The sequence below is a fragment of the Talpa europaea genome (genome assembly GCF_964194135.1).
Source record: "Talpa europaea genome assembly, chromosome: 5".
Classification (NCBI taxonomy): Eukaryota; Metazoa; Chordata; class Mammalia; order Eulipotyphla; family Talpidae; genus Talpa; species Talpa europaea.
In genome coordinates, this window is record NC_140071.1 from 49,927,137 (window position 1) to 49,951,134 (window position 23,998).

General features: G+C 41.7%; 1 protein-coding gene and 1 pseudogene across 5 annotated transcripts in view; one reads left to right on the top strand and one right to left on the bottom strand.

The window, feature by feature from the left end:
* ARHGEF28 (Rho guanine nucleotide exchange factor 28) overlaps window positions 1-23,998 on the bottom strand; it is a gene marked incomplete at both ends in the record, with an annotated part of 239,958 nt that overhangs the window by 131,156 nt on the left and 84,804 nt on the right. Inside the window, one exon of one of the 4 annotated variants that reach the window (XM_084234066.1) lies at window positions 8,686-8,770. The exons of the other annotated variants lie outside the window; for them this stretch is intronic. Coding sequence (XP_084090192.1) covers window positions 8,686-8,770 — 85 coding nt within the window. Of the gene's footprint in view, window positions 1-8,685; window positions 8,771-23,998 lie in introns of those variants that run through there. 4 annotated transcript variants of the gene reach the window in all.
* LOC311171199 (large ribosomal subunit protein eL6-like) lies at window positions 13,121-16,841 on the top strand (annotated as a pseudogene). Its single transcript has 2 exons — window positions 13,121-13,177; window positions 16,269-16,841. The product of its transcript is annotated as a large ribosomal subunit protein eL6-like (transcript).

Consider the following 23,998-nt stretch of genomic DNA (forward strand, 5'->3'; position numbering starts at 1 on the left):
TAAACAGATTCCAGAGAGGTCGGGGTAAGACTGTGTCTCCAGTCCTCAGCCCTCTCCCTTAGAACAATAGTTTAAATCCCTCTAAATAACAAGTCAGTACTCTAAAATCATTTTCTAAAAGTAGTCCTATTCTGTGGTTTTGAAAGACCTAACTATCAAAATTATTGAAGAAGCAAACTAGCCTTTTCCCTGGTAAAACACTGGAGACATAGAGGGAGGTAGGGAGAGGTGTAAGAGAAGGGAAGGGGAAACAAATAATGTCCCAAATCTTTCCCAAGTTTTCTCCCTAATCTTTCCAAGTTCCCATTCCTAATTACAGCAGCACATAGAAGCCTTTGAAAACACATATGTTTATACTTGAGTAAGAAGGCCTCTCAAACATGTCAGTAACTTTTCTGCCCTTACTTCCCCCCAGCTATCAAGAGGATGACCAGTCATGTGTGGTGTGAGGACTTTAGTGTGACTGGGTACAATCAGCAGTTCCTTTCCTTCTTGATGCAGCTCTCCAAGGCCTAAAACAAATCAGTCTGCAGAAAGGAAACTTTGAGGGGAGGGAATCCTAACACATTATACCAACACTAGGTTAGAGTTGAAAGACCTTAAATAAAGTAGCAGGACTTGATAATTTTAGGTAACTATAGACCAAAAATACTAATAAACTGATGAGGAAGATGCTCCTATGTGTCACCATTACAGGATCCCCTATGCAGAGCTCACATCTTCCATGGCCTGGAAAGACACTGGCACATAAAAATTTTGTCACTTCAAAAATCACGAAGAGCTCCATTTTCCTCCCCATCACATCCCCAATTTCTCTGGGTTTTTCTATATGACTCCTGAATCCTGCTCTCTAAATACTTTTTTTTTAAGATTTATTTTATTTATTTATGCATACAAGAACCGGGGTACAGACCAGAGGTGTGGGGGTGAAAGGATTCGCCAGAGACAGAGTGGGGAGAAGAACAGGCAGATCTACTGAAATACACTGCTGAGGGGAGCAGCGGGTGAGACAGGAGAGGTCTGCTGCACAGGTGGATGGCTCCCTGGCCAGGGATCGAACTCATGCTGCGGTGGCTAGTGATAGCTTGATAGCGCTGAGACTTAACCCCTGTGCCACTAGGGAGGCCCTGTGCTGTATATATTTTTATAATACTGTGTTTTCATTTTTATAATGCCACAAAATATAAAAATACCTACAGGTGACTCTGTACTATGTGGGAATATGGAGTAGATGAGATTCCATCATATTTAAATCATTTGATTCCTCAAAGATTAGTGAGATCTTTCACTAATATACTTTATATATTTTATTTTTATTTTTTTTAAAGATTTATTTATTTATGAATACAAGAACCTGGGTATAGGCCAGAAGTGTGGGGTGGGGTGGGTGGGGGGTGAGAGGATTCACCAGAGACAGAGTGGGCAACAGAACAGGCAGATCTACTGAAATACACTGCTGAGACGAGCAGTGGGAGAGGCAGGAGAGGTCTGCTGCGCCATGTGGGTTAGCTCCCTGGCCAGGGATTGAACTCATGCTGCAGTAGCTGGCAATAGCTTGATAGTGCTGAGACTTAACCCCTGCACCACCAGGAAGGCCTCCTGAATACTTCTAAGTAGACTGGCATGAATGAGAGGTGGATATGAGTTTCATTTCAATTCATAACCAGGGACAATGGAGCTCAAAGAGATGCGACAAGTGGTTTCCCCGCCTGTGGGGAACAGGGTGAGATAGGCTAGGGGCTACTCTGAATGGGGGGTGGGCTTTTCCCACTTCCACTCAAAGCTCTGGAGGAGACCACCCTGAAGTCTGCCCCATGCCATCACCAGGACAACCACCTCCAAGCAGACTAGCAGACGAGAGAGCAAGTCAGGCAGCAGGTGCAGGTCCAGCTTCCCTGGGCTACTTCCAGTTACCTAAGTGTTGTGAATGGGTCCCTAATATTCCTCAGTCCTCTGAGTGGACCATGAATGGCTGGATTGAATACCTGGGGACTGAGGTGTAAAGGAAGAGACCTCACAACAGGTGTTTTTAGAGAAGCATCAGAGTCAGCAGCCAGGGGCAGAAATTCCAGGGTTTCAGTAGCATGACAGTCAAGGTGAGGTTAAATCAGTGAAGAATTTTTTAGGTCCTAACTAAACCCAGAATGAGGGTCCAGTTGCAGTACCTTTGTCACAGGTGTCCAAACACCCAGTAATAAGGCGGCTGTGCCCTCCAAGAACAGCCCGGGCCTGCAGATCCACAGCAGGACCTACCAGGACTCAGAGGGCCTTCTCCTCCTCTGGCTGCCCCCCACTGTTTCCTCACCCAGAAATCCCATTCAACACAAGCTAGACAAGAAGAGAAGGAGGAAGAAATCTGAGAGACCAGATATATTTTATTTAGAGACAGGAGTTACCAAAATTGACTACTTTCATTATTGCATCAGATCAACTTTCCTATATGTGGCTAAAATATAGAACTCCTCTCCCCACTGGCTAGAGAATGGAACTTCAGAGGAAGACCAGAAATATTGTAGACAAAATAAGCAAATAAAGACAAAGTAAAAACTATCCAAGTGTTGTGTGGCTAAATTTGTGCCATGATAAAATTCAGTATTTCCTGCCTGCTTTCTGGGATGGGAGTACTGGAGATGTGAAAACAGACCAGCCAGTCTCCATCTTCAAGGGACTCAGTGTTGAAGGGTGAGCCATATTAAAAAATAGCTACAAAACGGTAATGTGATGACTATTATCAAAATAAATACAAGGAAGAAGGGCACATGGACAGAGTAATGGATTCTAAGGAAATTCAGGGACATCTCGGGAAAAGGACCCTCAAGCTGGATTTTGAAGGACAGGGTTGCAGATTTTTAGTTGGAAGTGAGAGAAATACTTGCTAAAACAAAACTAAAAGAGGGAGGGAAATGTTTACTGGAAGCATGAGAGAGCAGCTCACAGAAGGAGAAGAATTTAATGTCCAAGGCTGGAGAGAGAAGCACCTGGGCAGCAAGAGGTCCCAGTGAAGAGAACATGGACTGGATCTAGATGGGCCCTGTCTCTTGGCTGCCTCTCTTCATGCATTTGACACAATCTTTGTTAGTTACTTGTTTCTTCCAGTTACTGGCTTCTACACTGACCCTTTCAGCTCTGTCCCCGAGATGACAGATACCTCCTTCCAAACTCCAGCTTGGAATCCCAAAGAAGCACTCTGATGGCCAAGCCTGGGTCAGGTGCCTTCTCAGAGCCAGCAGCTGTGGCCAGGCTGGAGGGGAGCTGTGAGCAGCCCAGTGAATGTGGACCACACACCCGCTGCACCCAGGAAGGTGCGAGCGCGTGAGAATGTAGCCGCATCGTGGCCAGGGCAGGGAAAGGCCTTCCTTTGAATTACATGACTGCTGTGCAGTGAAGGGAGGAAGGACATGAGGCAGAGAAACTAACCATCCAATGCAACATTTGGTACCACCCTGTTTCTGTATCCTCATGAAGCAGCAGTGCACAAACCTGGGCTATTTTCCATCACTTTGATATTCTCGATGTAAGTCTCAAGGGACCACCTGCCTGTTACAGCACCCCTCCCCCCACAGTTCACCTCAGGCTGTTGAAATGACATCCCTGCCCTGACACTCTCAACTTGGTCTGGTCGCTTCACCTTGAACTTAGACAGTAAAGATATCCTTAACTCTCCAGTGAAACTTGTACTTTCTGCCTTAATTAATGTATGCTAATAAATCAAGCAGTACTTCCCCAAAATTGGAATGGTGGGGGTGGGTCCTGAACATGGGGTAACAAATTGGAATAGTGCCTCCCTTCTACTTCCAGGGATTAATGCATTTACATACCTTGCCCAAGAATTTGAGCTTGCCTGAAATAAAGAAAAAAAAATCCATTTTGAATATTTGAGAGAGGATTCATGGGGTATGCAGCTATGTTGTTTGGTAACAGGCTTGTGATGGGCCTCCTTTTCTTTGCTGACAAAGGCAGGCCTCCAGGCAGGGTCTGAAATTGGAACTGTTCTGCATGAAGCTAAACACTATCTTCATTGTGAGCTAACAAAGTCTTAGCAGGTTATGTCACCTTTAGGAAAATATTTCTCTTCCTTAATAAGGAGTTCTGTAGTGACTTATCCTGCTGCAGTGTTCAGGTGTCCCTTGGGGCATTTCTGGACTGAACACATGTGGAGCACAGGGAAGAACATATGTGTACCCAATGTAACCTCCTGACAGGAAGGACAGGAGGGAAGGCAGGGGAAGAGGACAGGTAAACCCACTAGATAAAAGTGATTCACTTTTTAAAATCATCACTAAATCTTCTGAAATGTCACCTTACTTTTAACACTATGCCAGGGATTATTTTTCAGACTAAGTACCTGCCTTCCAAACACTAAGATCAAGAAAAAAGCCCAAAGTGTGGTCTCGTGATTTAGCTCCATTGCCAGCATACTCAGTCTCTCTTTATCTTTCTCTGGGGCAAACTTGTGGACTTTTCAGAACACACTGGAAGCACTTCTACCCACCCTTTTCTCAATTTGTTCTGTCTCTCCCTTTCCTCAGTCAACCAGCCAGATCTCCAGTTTTCTGTGCCCATCCAAAGCAACAAGTTGAGTCAGGGCCATGGATGTGTATATGGTGCATCAGGACATGAAGAAGGCCATAATATTTGCCTCTTCCAGAGCTTCCACTCCCACCTCTACACCTCGTCAAAGATCCACAAGAGGGGGAGAAGCCATGGTGGTGAGACACCATGGCACCTTTTAACACATATGCACCTCTACTAAGTGGTGTGAAGTACACCAGCAAGAAGAGAACCTCTAACATGTCAATACTCCAGTTTTAGGTTCAGTTCAGCCAAGTATCAACTCTGGTCCTGGACAACTCATTTCTCCCCTCTGTGCCTGAGAGCCCCCAAGTAATAAATGAAGATCACAACCACATCGACGCAGGCCCTTTAGAGAGAACACACATGAAAAAAACAAAGTCGACATGCCACTCACACATTTATTCTCCTTCTCATGCTACTGCTCCCTATATCTCCTGGAGTGGCCTGGAGTATGACCTTAAAACTCTTTGAGTCTCAGTTTCCTCACCTATAAAATTGTGACACGTAGGACAGTAGCTCCCAAGGCTTAGTGAGGAGTGGTTGTGATCAATAGTGTAGGACATAAATATCAGTTATTCTGACTATGACTTCAGAAAATCAAGTGCTCTCTAAGCTCTCCAAGGTTGTTCCACTTTCTAATAGGCATTGCCTTGTTCGGCAGCTCTAGGTAGGTTCTACACCAGCAAAAAGAAAGGAAAAAAGCATTCTTTCACATTTGTGAGGCATAAGATAAGAACTGGAGTAGGAAAGCATGAGAGACTTTACATATATGGGTGAAAGGCACAAAGAAAGAAACAGTTCAACATTTCCTGGGTCCTGATGATTTATACTAAAGAATGCATTTTAAAGATTGAATGATAATGATGACAAACAGGGTTCAATCCCTATTTTTTTTAATTCTTTGATTAATACACATTACTTCTTGGTTCAATCTCCAACTGAAACCAACAAAACAAAAATCCAAGCATTCCTGGAGTCCCTGAAGCAGAACAGTCGAGGATTCTAGCCCACTCCAATCTTTAACCACTAGATTCCCAGTACAGCCTGTCCTGGGCTGCCCAGGAAAGCAAGTCTCAAGAACCCCAGGAATACCTTTGGAAAGCATGGCTTTAACTACTTTCAGCTCATTTTATTTACATCATATGCCCCCTCTAAACACTAGTCATTTTCCAAAGCACTGCTTCTAACTCCCATTCTTCTCATACCCCTTCTGAAGGGATCAGGCTAAGAAAAGACCAGGTGCACGTTTTTAGTTAAGCAGTGGTATTGGTGTGTTACTGTTAAGCTAGATTTCCTCTTACTATCAACATTAAAAAAAAAAAATTACATCACTCTCTAAACAAGCCAGCAATGTGGAAGTGGATGTGTCTATCAAAGAAAAGTGACAATAAGGACAGGAGAGAGTATAAAAAGAAAGAATACTTACAAGGATAGTAGGACCAAAGAAAGAATAACAGAATAAAAGAGTATTTCCAACTATATTTGAGAGGTTTGCTAATAAGCCAGAAGTTCTAAGTCCTTAAATCTCCTTCATGATCTCCCAGGTGACCAGAACCCACATTCCGAGAATGTTGTAAGTGCAAGGAACAAATGGGGAAGAAACTCAAGCCACCTTCATTTTAAAGGTTGAATAAAAAGACAAGAAACCATCGTTCTTCACAAGCTAGCTACTGGGTTGAAAAAAATTCAGGTTATGTGGTGTTTTTCTGCCATAGGGGGGTGGTTGGGTCCTGGGAGATGTGGGGTCCATTTCCAAGGCTAAAACCCCATCAGCAGAGATGTATCTCCCTGTCTTACTGTCCCATCCCACCCTCCAGGGCAGAGATTGGCACTCAGGAAATGCTGAATGCATGTTGAACACATGAATAATTCCCCAGCACCTTACATCTTCACCCCCTTGTCCACATCTATAAAATCCCATGGTTTGGCCCAGGTCACCTCTAAGGTCCCTTTGGCTCTAAAGTTCTTATGGTCTTGGGGCCACTTGGCCTGGCCCAACCCACACTTCACAACTAGATGTCATTTAATTAAAAAAAAAAAGAGGTGTCAGAAACTATCTGACAATTCCCCACTCCCTGCTACCAACCTCTTTTCACTTGTCTTTTGTTTATTAGCAGCAAATAGTTAATCATTTTCATATGCCAGGTACCTGCTTTCACTTGAACTGAGTTTAATTTATACATAGTTATGTTATGACTTTCTGTAGTTCAAACTGGCTGTGCTCCAACTTTGGATTTAAAAAGAAAGTGTGATGAATGTATTCCCTGCAACTCTACTCGACCCTCGGGGTTCTCCACTGGCCTCCTACCCATTAATCCCAGAAACCATCATTCTTCAGGTGGCTACACTGCCCAGGCCCCCAGCAATGCAGGCATCCAGCCGGCCAGCAGGCAATATTAGTACAAAAAAATACATAAAGCAGATTATTGCCCAAATGTAAGAGGGTTACAATTAGCACAAAGATTTAGCAGAATTACAGAAGTGGCACCTGCCATCAAGAAGTTCTCCACATACCAGGACCAATAACAATCACTCTGAAGTATTTGTGACTTAGTGCACCTCCCCTCTCAGAACAAATTTAAAAGTTTTCTTTTGAAACAAAATCTATCATTTGGAAATAATTTCAAACTTATGGAAAAGCTGAAAGAATGGCACAAAGATTAACGAAACAATCTTTGCCCAGATTTTATCTATTGTTACTATTTTGCTCTATTTTGTATCACTGTCCTGGCTTGCTTTTACATGCACATGCTTGTGCTTCTCTTAGGTGTATTTTTCCTCTCAACTATCTGATGGTAAGTTGCATACATCATGGCCTTTTACACCAAAGAAAAGAAACTAGATTTTAAAAGACTAATAGGAAAACAGAATGATGTACAATGATGACAAACATTATATCCCCAATGATAGAATTTTGTGGATGGCATTAAAGCATCATGATACACACACTCAGGTTTTCTTCCATCCTAGAGGGTCAACCCATCGTATTCCTGGAGCTGGCCTTGAGCCCAGCCTGAGTTAGCAAAACACACACCTCTATTTATTTTACTTTAGAAGCGACCCTTGAGGCTAACCAGGTATGACAATCACCACCCGTCTCCCATTTTTCTCTAGGAAAAGTACGGAGTGAGAGACAGGACATTCTTCTCTGGAGAACAGAGAATTCTGCTCCCCCAAGGAGAGCGCTATTAAGACAGCCCATTTTCAGAAACACCTCTTCTGCTTCAAGGTTTGCGAAAATGTTTCCCTTTCCTTGAATTAAAAACATAACCACATGAGTCACTGCACAAGACAAGAGGTGGAAAGGGTTACCACCTTTCTTGTCTGGGTAAAGCTCAGAAGGCAACATTTGCCACCTGCTGAGCCTGCCTGGGGCCAGGCACATGGACACCCGACCACCTGCACTGCTGTGCCCCTGGGTCCCAGGACCCGTTGCAAGGTGAGGGTGTGTAAGTGTATAAACCCACTCCACTGTTAAACCAAGGAGAGATAAAAGACTCTCCTTCCTGTGGCAGTGAAAATTCAGCAGACTTCATAATTACCGTTAATAAACTTTAATATATGACTATCTCCTGGAGTTATATAGGTTTTCTATTTGAAATTACTTTCTAAAAATCCCTTGCTCTGAGCAACTATAAAACCAATAAAATAGTCTGGAGTAGAAAGAAACAATTTCTTAGCTACAAAATATTTTTTACAAATGAAGACACTCAAAAACTAAACCACAAAACCAGCAGAAACTGGGTCTCAAGCATATCCATACTTCTCTCTCATCCCACGAAGACACAATTACATCAACAGTGCTCTTTATTGTCAAGGTAACTTATTAAGTGACTCCAAAACATTTACCTTGCTCTAAACGCCCTCCCTTTAAAAGCGAGATTGCTTAGGCACCACGCAAGACAAAGGTGAATTCAAAGTGAAAGGAACACACGGACAATGAGTAGGTTTACCTCAGAAGTCTACACATACAGTATACGGCGAGAGTTTTATAAAGGCAGGTATAAACACGTACTTCATCAGAAAACAGTGTGGGAAAGAAAGACAAGAAAGGTATGACTATGAAGATGCCGTTTGGCTCTGGGGAACATAAAAGATCCCCTGATCTACCTTGTTTGGATGCCTTCCGCCGAATCTTCATTTTGGGGAAGGAAGGCCACGAGTAGTTAAAAGGTGAGTCCGAGTCAGAATCCATCTTTTTGTTTTGGTGAAATCGACAGATTCACCAGCAGAGACGCAGGAAGACGTCTGGAGTCCCCGGCCAGGAGGCGAGTCTCCCGTGTGATGTAAAAGGAAGGAATGAGGCTGGGTGAAAAGCTCATGAACACCAGGGAGGGAGAGGCAATAAATGTTTTGCTTCCTTCGGGCGTTCAGGCATGTAGACCAAGAAGGAGGCTGTAAATATTAAAGCCAAACTAGGGAAGTAAAAGGAGGAGAGAGAGGGAGCCTTTAGAGTCGCACTGGTACATCTCAGTCCAGTTATTCAAAAGGTCATTGGGAGCAAATGAATCATTAACTCCCCTCATCTTGCTGGAAATGGAAATGAAGAAGAAAGGTAACTGGCGATCAAAAGAGCAGCCTGTGATTCAGTAAAAGTCTCCAAATACTGGCGCTTGTTTGGCTCTGGAACAAGAGAGCAGTTTCTCAGAAAAGCCACCCTGCACGGTGCTAGACAAAGGTTGAGGTTTATGTGTGTGGACAGCCAGAAGCTTGATACACAGGCAATTAAAGGCCACTACACACAGGATGGGGATTTTTCCAGAGCATACTTCTTTCACACCACTGGCAGCTTTTCAGATCCAAAAGCCAAAACAATTCTGATAATTCATTTAACAATCCAGTCTCCTCATTTTTTGAATCCGAAAGTGGTCTGAATCTTTAACTTTCAAAACTACAGTCATCTCCCTAAGTTCATGCAAAGTCATCTACTACTACACAGCACAATTGGGGTATTTTTCTTAAATCATCACCTAGTGTGGCTGTCAATTGTAAGGACACCTTCAGAGCTCTGATCTAACTTTGCAGTCCTGCTCAATAGAGCCTAGTGATTAATTTACCAGAAACCAACAGGACATTTGCAGTCTCCCTGAATAAATCTCTGGTAATTAGCATTCAGTAGAAGCCCATTACTGCCTCCCCACAAATTGTGTCGCTGCTCAAACTTACTTCCCCATGCCCTATAAACACACAGACACGTGTGCCCCAAGTAAGCTCAAGCATAGCAGCCAAGATCGGTGGCAGAAAAAAAATCTATCTCAAGTCTCATAGGGGAAGACGCTTAAGCATTTCTCTTAGCAGTAACCATTGCAAGAAGTAACGTGTTTTGTTTTGCTGTTCTGTAAGGTCGTCTGATGCCCAAATAAACGAAGAAGTGAAATATGAGGGTATGTTCAATGCAGATGTAGAATATGACGATATGTATCTTACTTAACATCTCTTTACTTCATTATTCCCCAAATAGTTGGCACTGTTAAGCCACGCTGTGTAAGGAAAGAGACGTATAACCTGTTCTGTGATGGCTGATCCTGTCTGATGGGGTAGAGGGTGGGTGGGGTGTAGAGATAGAAGTGGAGAAGGGAGAAACCACCTAATTTCAAATTCAAATAAAAATCAGAATGACATTAAATCACTACAATTTTTTATATAGGGCTTCTACATAAATACAACATATAACTGGAAGTATTAAAACTAAGTGAAAATAAACATTAATATATTTTATATTTTGTGACCTTTTATTTAAAGATTACTTTTCTTAATCAGTCTGGTGAAACTGTAAGGATCGATTACTCTCAACTCTTAACAATAGGTAAGAGAATTTTATTCCATATGAATCTTTTACAAGAAAATAGATAAAATCTTGTGAATAGGTATTTTCATTCCTTCTGAGTTTTAGAGCCTAGATCAGTCCCAGGGATATTGTAGGCTTCTGCAAAATGAATGATTTACAATAATAAGTCTCTACCTGTGGATGAAAAATCTATGCACGACAGCTGTAAAGTTTTTAGTGTCCTCTGACTGCAAATGTGTATCTTGACAAAAGCATACAAGAACTTTTTTAAGTGACTAAAGATATATTTGTATTTTATATATCACAACTATGCCGACATTTTTTTTTTTAAAGGAGGACAATACTTAAGAGTGGAGAAGACCCATTGTTCACTAAGGCTCTCCGCAATACTTGGAGTTTGCCCAGTTTCTAGGCTGCCTCTGAGATATCTGTGGACCAAAGGAAAGGAACCTTCACCAGTGTAGCCATCACTGAGTTCAAATGAAAGTTTTGGATCAGGAAATACTGTTATCATCCTCATTCTCTTGCATGGCAAAACTTTGGAATTCACTAAATCCAATGTCAACAAATCACTGGAGCAGGTTGCTTCTGTCAGTGACAAAACAACTCCAAGGCAATGCAGACAAAAGGGATATGAAAGGACTTTGTAAAATGCGTTGCTATTAGTTGAGATGCCAGTTAGTTGCATTTTAATCTCATTTCCCCTAAAACACAATCCCTGTTGGCCAATTACTATCAACTGAGTATTGAAAAGGAAATTATTCCTGGGCCTCCCGGGTGGCGCAGCGGTTGAGCGCTGGGTTGCGAAGCTGCCCGCGGCCTCTGCAGCGCCGGTTCGATCCCCGGCTGCTCCCCGGCCACTGGAGGAGGGTCCCACATGGCGCACAGACCTCTCCTGGTGCCCGCTGCTCCCCTCAGCAGTGTACTTTGGTCCTTCTGCCTGCTCTGCTCCCCACTCTGGCTCTGGTGAATTCTCTCACCCTCCCGCACTTCTGACTGTACCCAGTGCATGTATAAACAAAACAAACAAACAAACAAATAAAAAAAAACATGCCTCTATTTAAAAAAAAAAAAGAAAAGGAAATTATTCCTGACAATAAACTACCAGAACTACCTAAACAATACGTGAGTTCAACAAGAGATTTTTCCAATCTCATTTGTTTTATTGACAAATTTGTTTGTTTTAAGAATGAAATTATTTTCACTGACTGACCATGCACAGTTAACATATGAAGCAGAAAATATGTTTTCACAGTCCTTTATATTTTTAAAGTAGCTTATTTTCTTGTCACCAAAGAATTTCTCCCAACTGTGGTTCATTTATCCTTGTTTTCTAGTGATTGAGGTTTCTCCCCCCATTGTGTCAATATGATTGCATTTTAATTAATTCAGGATTTTATTTGCATCTCATTCATATTCAATAGGTTAATTTCTTTGCTTTCTCTTCCTGGCTGATTGCAATTATAATTGGATAACTCAGTGATATATCCCAAGGCCACTGTCTCACCAGATATCATACAACCATTATAGTGTAAGGATATTAATGGTTGTATCAGCCTTACTGAGCCTCCTTTAATTAGACAACCTTTTAGTCAAAAAAACCATAAGGTTACAATCATCCAGAGTAGATCCTGCTGCCTTAAAATTTCAGTTTTCTGGAAGAACCAGAGAGAAGGGAAACTCTCCTTCATTCTCCTCATCTAAGGAACATGTCACCTACCTTTTAACTTGGATAAAATTAAACTTCCTTATAAGGATATTTATGGTTTGATGTCAATTATAGCATCTATACAGGTTTAATTAGAACCTAATTAATTAGGTTAGAACCTAAAATTACCTATGGGCAAGAACTTTATCATACTCACATTTTTAAGGAGTCATAAGCTAAAAAAGAAAAATCATGGGCTTTTGGAGACATTTATATCTGTCCAGCATGCCATGAAACAGACTTCCTGAGTGGAGGGGCTGCTGAGAACTAGGAGCAGAGCTGAGCAGCGTGTTGGACTTTAAAAATACTGAACATATGTGCATGCTCTTTTTCCTGTTTGAGTGCTTTGGGCAGACAGCAAGATTCTGACTCTCTTCAGAAAGTATGCAGTCATACCTTCACCTTCTGGTGGATTCAGCTTGGGTGGTACATTTTGATTTTCCATCTCTCCCAGCCCTCTATGTAAAACCTTGCTTGTACTTCCTCCCAGGAGAAACCTTGGATTCCTTCTCCTGGAAGCTTTACTTTGGGACCTTGCCTGCTCAGCTCTGAGCTTGCCTGTTTGGCTGGGTGTTTGACGACGAGGGGTTGGGTAATTTCAGAGTTTGATCAGGAGTCTGTATATTGAAATTCTTCTCTCCTCTACTCTTCTTTTATCTACCCTATTAAATACTTTTGCACACAGTAGACTTTATTTAATTTGCTTTGATGTGAACAGGTGACATGACCCTTACTATGAGCTGAAAGGGGATTTCATCTTTATAGTTTGGGGTCCCTGGGTACCCCATGGTTTTGCCAGTGTTAATTCCAAGAAAATCATACCAAACCTAAAAGATCAGAAGAATTGCTTTGCTTCTCTGCTCCACTGTTTTACCACCAGAGACTGCATTCTGCATGCTGTTTTTAACAGCATTCTTGGCAAATATCATAGAAATACACATGGAAACAAGACTCCTGATACCATAAAAACCTATCCTAGATAACTTCAACCTAACTTAGATAACCTAGATAACCTAAACGTAGGTTCTAGCATTATGTAAAAAACAGAGATGGTGAAAGACTTCCACAAAAATCCCTTAGAAGGCACCGTATCATCTAAGCCAAACGCAAGGAATTCTTGTTGAGTCCTTTGGTTGGACACCAGGTAAAATGGTTGAGAGGTCATATTATATAGAAAATGAGGGTCTGTCAAAGGAGGGCTCATATCCATGTGATAAGATGCACTCACTGTGAGAAGCACAGTAGGAATTAGACTGATGGGTGGAGCCACCCTAAGGTTTAAATTATCATTTAAACTTTATTTAAATTTAAACTTTACTTAAACCTTATTTGCATTATTACTTTTCTATCCCTCTCCCTCTGTGTTTTATTTTAGCAGAATCCATAAATTTGAATACACATAAAATAGATATGCTTTAGGAGCATGGTACAATGGTTGACATAAATAGGATGCCATCATTCATAATACCATCGTACTTGAAAAATAAGAAGGGGGCCTCCCCGGTGGCGCAGCGGTAGAGCGCTGGGTTGCGAAGCTGCCCGCGGCCTCTGCGGCGCCGGTTCAATCCCCGGCTGCTCCCCACCACCGGAGGAGGGTCCCACATGGCGCGCAGACCTCTCCTGCCGCCCGCTGCTCCCCTCAGCAGTGTACTTCGGTCCTTCTGCCTGCTCTGCTCCCCGCTCTGGCTCTGGTGAATTCTCTCACCCTCCCGTGCTTCTGACTGTACCCAGTGCATGTATAAACAAAAAACAAACAAACAAGCAAACAAATAAATAAAGAAAAACATGCCTCTATTAAAAAAAAAAGAAAAAAAAGAAAAATAAGAAGGTTTTTATTTCTTATCTACAAATATTTCTATATGCAACTATGTGTGTCTACATTAACTAATTACAGGGGCATATTAATGTTACAATGCTAATTCATTAGTACATGGTTCATTCTAACTTCCTCTCCTTGCTTATCTGTAAATTCCATTCCAACAGTGAGAAACTTGGCATCTGCTACCCATAACACTTTGACTTAGCCATTCATTTCCAGTTTACATGGATGGTGGTATCAGAACTGTTAACCTGTTCCCTGTGGGAAAAAATTTTACCACCTAGAGGACAGTGTGTACAGTGTCCTTTGCTATTGTACTTATAGACTCTATTCATTTCCAAAGTTACTGAGGTTTGCATGTGTGCACGCATACATACACACACATACACACACACACACAACACCCCTGCAATAAGGTTATTTCCTACATCTGCAGTACAGTGAGGTTGTTTTGCCACATCCTGCCTGCCACCACAGGATCCTCCGACTTGCTACTTTTTTATTTGCACACATTAAAGTTTACTCTGTGTGCTGTCAAGTTCTATGGGTTTTAACAATGCAATGTCAGGTATCCACCATTACACTATCATACAGAATATTTTCACCACCCTTTAAAAAACCCACAGTGATGAGAATAGGCAGAAAAGATACAGAAGCTAAGTGAAAGAGTCCCCCATTACCAAAGCTAGGATTCTTTGAACAAATAAAGCAGTGTTGGATTATTACCCAAAGCATAAAATAAATATCCATGAATCCATACTGATATAAACAATGGAAGAAATAAGTGTGTGGTTTCAAATATTCCATCAGAAGAATTCTTAATAGGGCCTCCCCTGCTGGTGCAGAGGTTGAGCGCTGGGCTGCAAAGCTGACCGCAGCCTCTGCAGTGCTGGTTTAATCCCCGGCCGCCAGAGAGGGTCCCACATGACGCGCAGACCTCTCCTGCCATGCCCACTGCTCCCCTCAGCAGCGTATTTCGTCGGTCTGCCTGTTCTGTTCCCCGCTCTGGCTCTGGTGAATTCTCTCACCCTCCCGCACTTCTGACTGTACCCAGTGCTTGTATAAATAAATAAATAAGTCTTTTTTTAAAAATCTTAAAAAAAATAAATCTTTAAAAAAAAAAAGACACCTGCCATTAAAAAAAATAAAAATTCTTAATAATATATGAAGAGTCTCTGACCACAGGAAAGTATGGAGACAACTCCCCATTCCTGAGCTGTGGGCTGCACATCGTAACTTCCTTCCCATACAGATAGAAGGACAGGTGGGTTAGAGGACTCTTACAGTGGAGCAATCTGACAAACTCTACCTCAGCCATCAACAGAGAGGAGTGCTGTTGCTAGGACAGAGCACTGAGTGGTGAAATGACACATTACCTCTGTGGTCTTCCTCCCAAAACCAGTAACACCAGTTTAATAATGGGGGAAGCATCATAAAAATACCAATAGAGGGACATTCTTCAAAACACTAACCCTTCTCAAAAACTGTCAAGAACATCATTAAACAAGGAAAGTACAAGAAATCTCACAGAAAGCTGAGAAAAATGATGACTAACTTGTATGGTATCCTGGATGGGAATCTGATAGAAAAAAGAAATTACAGGGCCTCCCCGGTGGCGCAGCGGTTGAACGCTGGGTTGCAAAGCTGCCCACAGCCTCTGCAGCACCGGTTCAATCCCCAGCTGCCAGGCAAGGGTCCCAAATGGCGCACAGACCTCTACTGCAGCCTGCTGCTCCCCTCAGCAGTGTATTTCGTCAGTCTGCCTGTTCTGTTCCCTGCTCTGGCTCTGGTGAATTCTCTCACCCTCCCTCGCTTCTGACTGTACCCAGTACTTGTATAAATAAATAAATAAATCTTTAAAAAAAAAAGAAAGAGGAAATTAGATAAAAACTAAGAAAACTATAATATAGATAAAAATAATGCATTGATACTGGCTCATTAATTTTAACAAAAGTTACCATTTTAACAGAAGTTACCATAATAATGTGTGATGTTAATAAGAGGGGAAACTGATGCAAGGGGGAAGGTAGATATGGGAACTCTATTATCTTTGCAACTTTTCTGTTAATCTAAAACTTTTGTAGTTTCCATCTTGCAAGGTGACAGATGGAAAGCTGAGGAGGCACTACCAAGAGAAAACCTGTGCCAAGAAAGCCAGTGCTGGTAGTGAGGTTAAGAACGCCAAGGCCCAAACATCTAAGAAAACTGTCCTCATCAGAGGAATGTGCAGATATTCCTGATCAGCTGTGTATTCCAGAAAGGCCATGTGCCAGAGGACGTGTTCAGAAGCTAAATCCAGAACTGAAAAGAAAAAGAAGGAGGTTCTTGCTACTATCACAAAACTAGCTGGTGATGACATGAACAGTGGCATTTGAGAGGTTAAACTACAAAAATGCCTAGAGAGTGCCCTGCTGAAGATGTGTTTCGAGAGCTGCTAAGCCACAGCAAAATTCCCTGGTCAGCATGTGAGAAAATTTTGCGTTCACATCACCCTGGGACTGTTCTGATCACCCCAAAAGGGCATCACAGAGGCCAGAGGGCGGCTTCCCTGAGGCAGCTGAGCAGCGGCTTGCTACTTGTGACTGGGCCTCTCTCCCTAGGCTCCAACTGCTGTGCATAGAACACACCAGAAACTGTCATCGCCATCTCCACCAAAACTGATATCAGTGGTGTGAAAATCCCACCTCTCACTGATTCTGCCTTCAAGAAGCAGCAGCTGTGTAAGCCCCAGCACCAGGAAGGTGAAGTCTTTGACAAAGGAGAAATACAAGATGACAGAGCAGCACAAGGCTAATCAGAAAGCTGTGGACTTGCAAATTCTGTGGAAAATCAAAGCTGTTCCTCAGTGCAGGAACAGCTGCTCTGTGTCTGGCCTCACACATAGAATTTACCCTCACCAACTGGTGTTCCAAATTTCCTACGAAGAATCTAATGAAAAAATGATCCATTGAAAAATAAATAAAATTTCTAAAAATTAAGTTTAAAAATATTTAAAGGATGAGGGCAAAAAGTACAGAATCTATATTCACTAAATGTTTGTGGAATTCATGCTAAAAGAAAGCTGGATCACCTATTGGTATGTGCAGAATTCAAGTCAAGCATGAAACACCATTTCCTTTTGCTGAAGTTCTTACGAGAAGTTACATGCAACTCAGGGGAACTAATTAGACTTTATAAGATTATATGCTGAAAATAATTCTAATTTCTCAGAAACAAATAGTGTCTCTTTGGGCTTAATAGGTTCCCAAGAGTTAACCCAAGGCGAAGCTCCCATTTGGCACCATGCGGTGCGTGAGTCTATCTCAGGTCAGCAGAAACCTGGATGAAACCAGCTCACTCAAAGTTTTCTCAAGTTCTAGACAACTTTAACTTCACTCTATTTTGCTTGTTGTTTGTTCTAAATATTGTGAAGAGACAGCAGAATATTTACTACTGGACCTCATATTCAACTTCTGACAATATCACTTCTTCCCTATACTTTAGCTGCACATATTTTTCAGCAGAATCTCATATTATGAAGAATATATGATGCTGGCTTTCTTGCCCATGCCTGAAGTAAAGAATCAGTTTTCATAAAAATGTCTTCCAAACCAACCACTTTCAAGTGAAAGTGAATTGTCTCAATAAACTGTCAGAGCCTATACTGTCTGGGAATGAAAACTCACCAGAATCTTAAGTGCCCTAAGGTCCCCTTCCAAACTACCCATAAGGTACTCAGTAAAAAGCAAGATGAAATTGCAGTCAAGCCCACAAGTTGGTGATTCCTCTGTGAGTACAGTTCTTTAAGTGTCTGAGCATACAGTTATGCTGAAGTATGTCAACACAGGCGGCAGTAATCCCTGAGTGGAATTTAAAAGTTTTCAGAAAAAAAATTTATGAATAATATTTCCAGAACAGATTTCATGTTTTTCATTTGTTTCATGCTTTATAAATTTAGTTTAATACCTGCTTGAAATTTATAATCTAATTCTCTGTTTTAAACATCAAAATAGCATCTTTAGGGATAGAATCTAAGGGATGTGCTTTTCACTAAGTTGGTTTATTTGGAACTGAGGGTCTTCTTTTGGAGGATGAAATACTTGGAGTCCAGAGAAAGGAATGTCATTTTCCCCTTCCTCAATTACATTTCATACATGGAATTTGTTCGTAAAGTGAAGGGGGAAAGCAATTTAGGTTGTACCACAGGTAAGTTAGCACTAATGCGGAACAAGAGAAGTCTTCAAATGTCCTTATGATATCAACATAAACCCACTCCCTTCACCCCTATCCGTGCACCTCAAACTCCAACACATAATTGACAGCAGATTCTAACCACTTGATTCCTTCTTAATATTTAAAAACAGTCTTTATAGGTTAATAGGTGGGAATTTTTTCAATAAATTTTCAAAGTTTTTATATTTCCCACATATCTGCCATGAAAAATCATTGCAAGTGTGCAAGCCTAATAAAAATGGGCTTCCATTAATTACTTATGTAATCAAGTTAGATATAAACAGAATCACATTCCCCCAAATCCAAAAATACTGCAAATGCAGTAAGTCAAAGGTGATTTCTGGGGAGAAGAGCTCCTCTTTTAAAGAACTGGGCTTTAAAGTTCTTTAGCGCCAACTGAGAATCACCTGGGGGACTTTCAGAACTCTTAGGCTACACTCCAAACCAATTCAATTAGACAACTCTGGGGCTGGGTCTCAGGTTTCAGTATTGTTAAAGGTCCTAAATAGTAATAATTCCAATGTACAGGCAGAGTTTAGGATGGTAGGATAATAGAGTACTTATATTAACAACTTCTGTCACAGAGGCATCTCCATAAAAGAGGTGGTACCATGTTTCCCTTCCCCACTTAATGATGAGTGGAGCTGAGCTGCCAGGTGAAGCCATATAACAAGGAAAGGCAGGTGGGCTCAAAGGGAAGAAAGGAGAGCTCTCATTCCTGATGCCCGACTTGCACCCTGACCCTGCCAGGGAGAAGACCTGGACAAAGATGTGTGGAGGAGAGACATGTAGAGACACTTGAAAGAGACTCATGGAAGACACATGGGTGAGAGAGGTGGGGAGGCTGACAATGACAGCAGTTATCTTGTCCTCTTGTCCCACTTTCCTGGAACCTGCTTAAAAAGCCCTTTCCTATAGTTCCCCACTAGAAGGTGACTTAGATTTGTGGTAAATTCTCAGGCCTCCAAAGCCCCACCACTTCAGGCCAACCCTGTTTGGCTGGGCATTTGCACACGAGGGTTGTTTTGTTGGGAAACGAGTATTCTTTCTTCTCTCTCCCTATGTACACTAATTCTATTAAAGATCTTTCACACTGTGAATCTGCTTTGCCTTTGTGCACACAGATGGCTGGATCCCTTTAGAGCATGCAAGTTTGTCGGTGGGGGGGTCCCTGGGACCTCCTCAGTCGCATGCTAACATAACCTTTACTTTTTTTTGAAATATTTGTGAGCAAGCAGTAATTAGAACCATTATATCCATTATACCAGAAAATGTCTTAGACTTAGGACTTATAATTTAACATATTTTTAAATAAGAAGACAATATACCCTCCAGTAATGCTTTGGTTTCTTTATGTTCATTGGCGTATAATACAAGTTAACCTAAAAATTCCAATCATTTGTGGAATAAAAGTCTGTCAGTAAATATTTCAAACGTCTAATTTAAAGAAAAAAAAAATGCTTCATTCACATTCCACAATGAGAATTTTATCCAAACAATGAAGCCACAAATATAAAAGACAGAACACTCATGATAAGAGAACCAAATTAAGCTTATAACACTCAGAATTCCAGTAAGTTAGCAATTTCTTCTACCAAAAGCAATTTAAAAAAAAAACCTCAACAACTGCAAGAGAATTTCATTGAAGTGAATTAAAGGAAGAAAACTTGAGTCCAAACTTTCACAAATAACCCTGCATTCCCACTGTTCTTCTTGGCTATTAATTTATCTTCCATCCCTTTATTTCAAAATCAAGTCACTGGTAAACTTTGTTTGTGGTAGGGAGAGGAACCCTCCCCCCAATAAAAAAGAAAAAAAAAAACCCAAGAATCCACAGAAGTTTCTGCATCTGGGGGCACAGAGAGAGATCTGCCAAAGATTAGTCTTAAAAACAGTTTTCAGAAGGGTTAGAGTTCCACTAAGGCTTACCACCCACCCTTTTCAATTATTTTCTTTCACGTTTCATCTAACATTCTTGAGATTTCATTGTAGATACTCACCTATCTACACTGAATAACAGCCGACACAGAGAGGACCAGCTTCCATTAACATGGGTGCTAGGTCTTAAGATTACATACCTAAGATCTTGGAACTACCTCAACACTTATTTACATAAGCAACTTAAAAATGTTCTTTTATAAGATTTTATAACTTAGTAGCATTAATTCCATTTCCAAATCTTTCAGCTAATATAACAAAGGTGGACCTCTTTACTTCTGCTTATTGGTGGTTTGCCAGACTAGCACTGCAGAATGCACTGCCGAACTGGCTGAAATCCCTGGACCTGGACCTGGACCTTGACCTCTCCCATATGGAGATCTTGATAAGTGTTCCCATTTCACCTAAAATCCTGCCCAGAGGGTCTGCTCCATCAGATCTTCCAATCATTTCCCATCAGCCCCCCTGTGATGACATTTCCCTAAGCTTCCTCTAGGGCCTTTGTTTCCCTGGAGGTCTTGTCTGCAGCCATGAAAGGCCTGTGTTGTCTGTGGAACCATCTAAAGGGCCTCCACTTCCTACTGTTTGTTTCTGTCTGTTTTTGCTTCCTTCTCTTCTCAATTAGTCTGCAGGAGCTTTTTTGGGTATCAAACCAGGTTTCCTTGCACATGCCTATGCTTCATGTGTCTCTCTAGCGCCCACTCTCCTAGTCCCAAGATCCACTAACAGATTTTCTTTGCCTCATATCACATATAAGTAACAAACAATAGCAATGAAGTGACCCAGAGTATTTTAATAGCTGTGATTCGTGCCTCGGCACAAGCTGACAACCAGACCACTCTATAAAATCAAATGATACATATTATAAAAGAGAGGTTTTTATTTTCTGACCTATAAGCACTTGTGGGAAGAACCTGATGTTTTCCTTTCTTCTTACAAAAGTAATCATATGTTTTGTAGGAAAATGTACAGCATCATTTTAAGCTACCTGGTAAAATGGAGCTTACACATGGCATATAATATTAAATGAATAAAGGATACAAAATTCTGTCAAGTGTGTGATTATAACTGTACAAAATACACAAATAGGGAAAATATGGTAGGAAAGGCACCAAAATTTAATACAAGCTGCTTTAGAGTGGTGCAATTGAAGGGATTGTTTATTTCTACTTCCTAAAATCTCAAATGTTTCTACTGTGAGCGAGTATTACTTCTATGATTCAAAAAATGAATCACTTTTCCCTAAAAGATGTACTTAGCATGACAGTATGTTTAAAATCTGCCTGGCATTTGCCCCAAGCACACTATGCCAGCCAAGCCTGGCACACTGGACCCTGCTTAAGCCCCAGAGCTGTGAGGTAATACAACCTCCCAAGCAAGGGGGACAATACTAGCCAATGCCCTCACCACTTCCCTATGTCTCTGTGTCCCTGCCACCTTTCCCCAACAGAAAAGTTAAAACATGCCTACACAGCTCTTGTTTTGACATGTCAATTTTATCACTCCTTAATTTTGCCATCCAAATATACAAAATATAGTTTTAGCCAAGTAAGTTTCAAATAATCTTAGTCCGATGCAGAGCATAGCTAGCAAATTATTGTAGGAAAATTAGCTTCTGTACAAGTGTCACTAATTCTGCTCTGTACACACAACCTCATTCACACGCTTGTGAGAGAGCAAGAATGCCACCTCCCAGAAGCTTCTGTAATTCACCTGAAACGCTAACACTCTTCACAGTCCTCACCCATTGACTTAACTTTTAACTAGAAATCTTAATTTCAACTAGGCACATGGTCTTACTTAACCTCTTAAAAATATAGTTTGCATGATAGTAACAAATGAAGCCATTTACAGCTTGCTGATTTAGTGATGGTTTATGTATTTTTGTTTGCAATTGGGACTTCAGTCCCACCAAAATTCACTCATCTGGCTTTATTCCCACAATCTCTTCCTTTGTTCCTGCCAGAAGCCCACTTCTTTCTTTGGCACTACAGCTTTTATTCCTTAATCCTATTTAATCCTGTTCATTTGAGCCAAATGGATCCTTCCTTCCTTCTTAATTTCCATATTGGCCCATTTCATCTATCTTCCCTTCCTCCAAGTTTTGCCCACTTGAGCTGCCTACAATGTGAAGGAAAGGCGTGATGTGGAGTTCCATCCTCCATTGAGACAGAAGTCAGATCCCAGCCCACCAGCTGACATTCTCCCCTTTGAGCAAAATGCAGGCACTCACAGCAACCACCAAGGGCAGGGCTCCTCCCGGGGTCCCCCCGGACCTCTCACGAACGTCATCTTATCGTCACTACTCACAGAGGTAGGATCAGGAACCTGACTAACAAGCCTATCACCAAAAAGCCTTCCTTCAATCAACATCTTCAATGTGTAAACTAATGGCTGATCTGATTCCTGATGCTGTGATGAGCAAATAACTCCATACAAAGAGAAGTGACTCGGGTTCTGCCCTGACCAGGACAGTAAATTAAATTAAAAAGCCAGTTCTTCAGTCCTTTCAGTTACACCTCACATGCTTAACAGACACAGGTGGTTACTGCCTACCATATATTGAGTAAAGCAGATACAGAACTCATCCATCATCCAGAAAGTTCTACTGAAACAGCACGAATGGAGTTTATGAGACTACACGAAACTCACAACACACCTTTTTGGATAATACAAGTCAGTAAAGATATGTATCGCTCTCCCGTGTTTATCAGCATTTCCTTAGAGACTAAGCAGAATGTAAGCACATATGAAACAACACAGTTTGTGTTAGCAGTTTAGAAGTGGCCTTGGGGAAGAGCTGTTCCTGTCCCAGAGTTCAGTTTACCATCTGCCTGCCACTCAGTGCTTGCTACCTCCTCCTCTGTCTCAGAAGATTCCTTTAAAACCTGTTACCATTTTCTTTGTATGAAATCTGGGGAGTTTTTTTGATCCCGAAAGTTTAAATGAACAGAAAAAGCCAATGATAGATAGTACAAGGAACTATCATTCGTGGCCCTTTTCATAAATCATTGGATTAACGTCAAAAGTTTATCTCCCTCAAATCACAGGGCTCCTTCACAGCCCTCCTGAGACACAATGTTGTCACCGTCACAACACTCAGACTGGGTCAGGCTACCAGTTTCCACAACACGTGTCTCCTCGCCCAGCAAGTGTCCCTGTCTGTAAGTGCAGTTTTAAAAGCCTAAAATCAAAATAATCCTACTATTTAAATACTTTCAACAGCCAGCACTCCTCCTCCAGCAGCAATTTGTCTTGGTAAACATGCTTCAAAGCTAACATTCCTGGGAGCATGATGCAATTTATAGACGAGACATCCTGTATGTGTGAGCAAGGCTGTGCCCCTGGCTTTGGTGGCCCACAACGGTCGTCTATAAGGAGACGTTTGCTTTCATTTCTCCCTCCTCTCCCTCTTCTGGACGTCAACTATTACTCTTACCTTATATAGCAGAAATATTAAAGGCATGCATATTGCTTGATATGGTTTAGGTTTCTGTTGCAATTTCAGTAGTACCCCAAGCAAGGAGATCTAGCAAATCACCTGTGGCTTGTGGCCAGCTTACCAGAAACACAGCCAGCCAACACTAAGGGGGCTTCCTCCTTGACCTGCTTTATTCCCTGGCATTTCCCAACTGTGCTAACTATTCTGTGGTGTACCTGTTGGCTGTGTCAACAGCATTCCCCTGGCCACCATCAAGTACCTACATCACCAGGCTCCCCAGGCAGCCCACCTTCACTATTAAGTTTGCTCGACATTGCCCAGGTTTTCCCTGATTTCACATCAGCCAGAGCACTTGGCCACTGCTATCACCACCTTGCCCTCTGCCAAGGGCACCCAACTACTTCCCCAGTGTGTAAACTGCCTAGGCTTCACTGAGCCTGAAGAAAAAACCTGGGATGGTTTGTGCTAATCTGCTTCCATCTTGTCAGCCCTAAAGGTCTTCACAGACCATCTAGG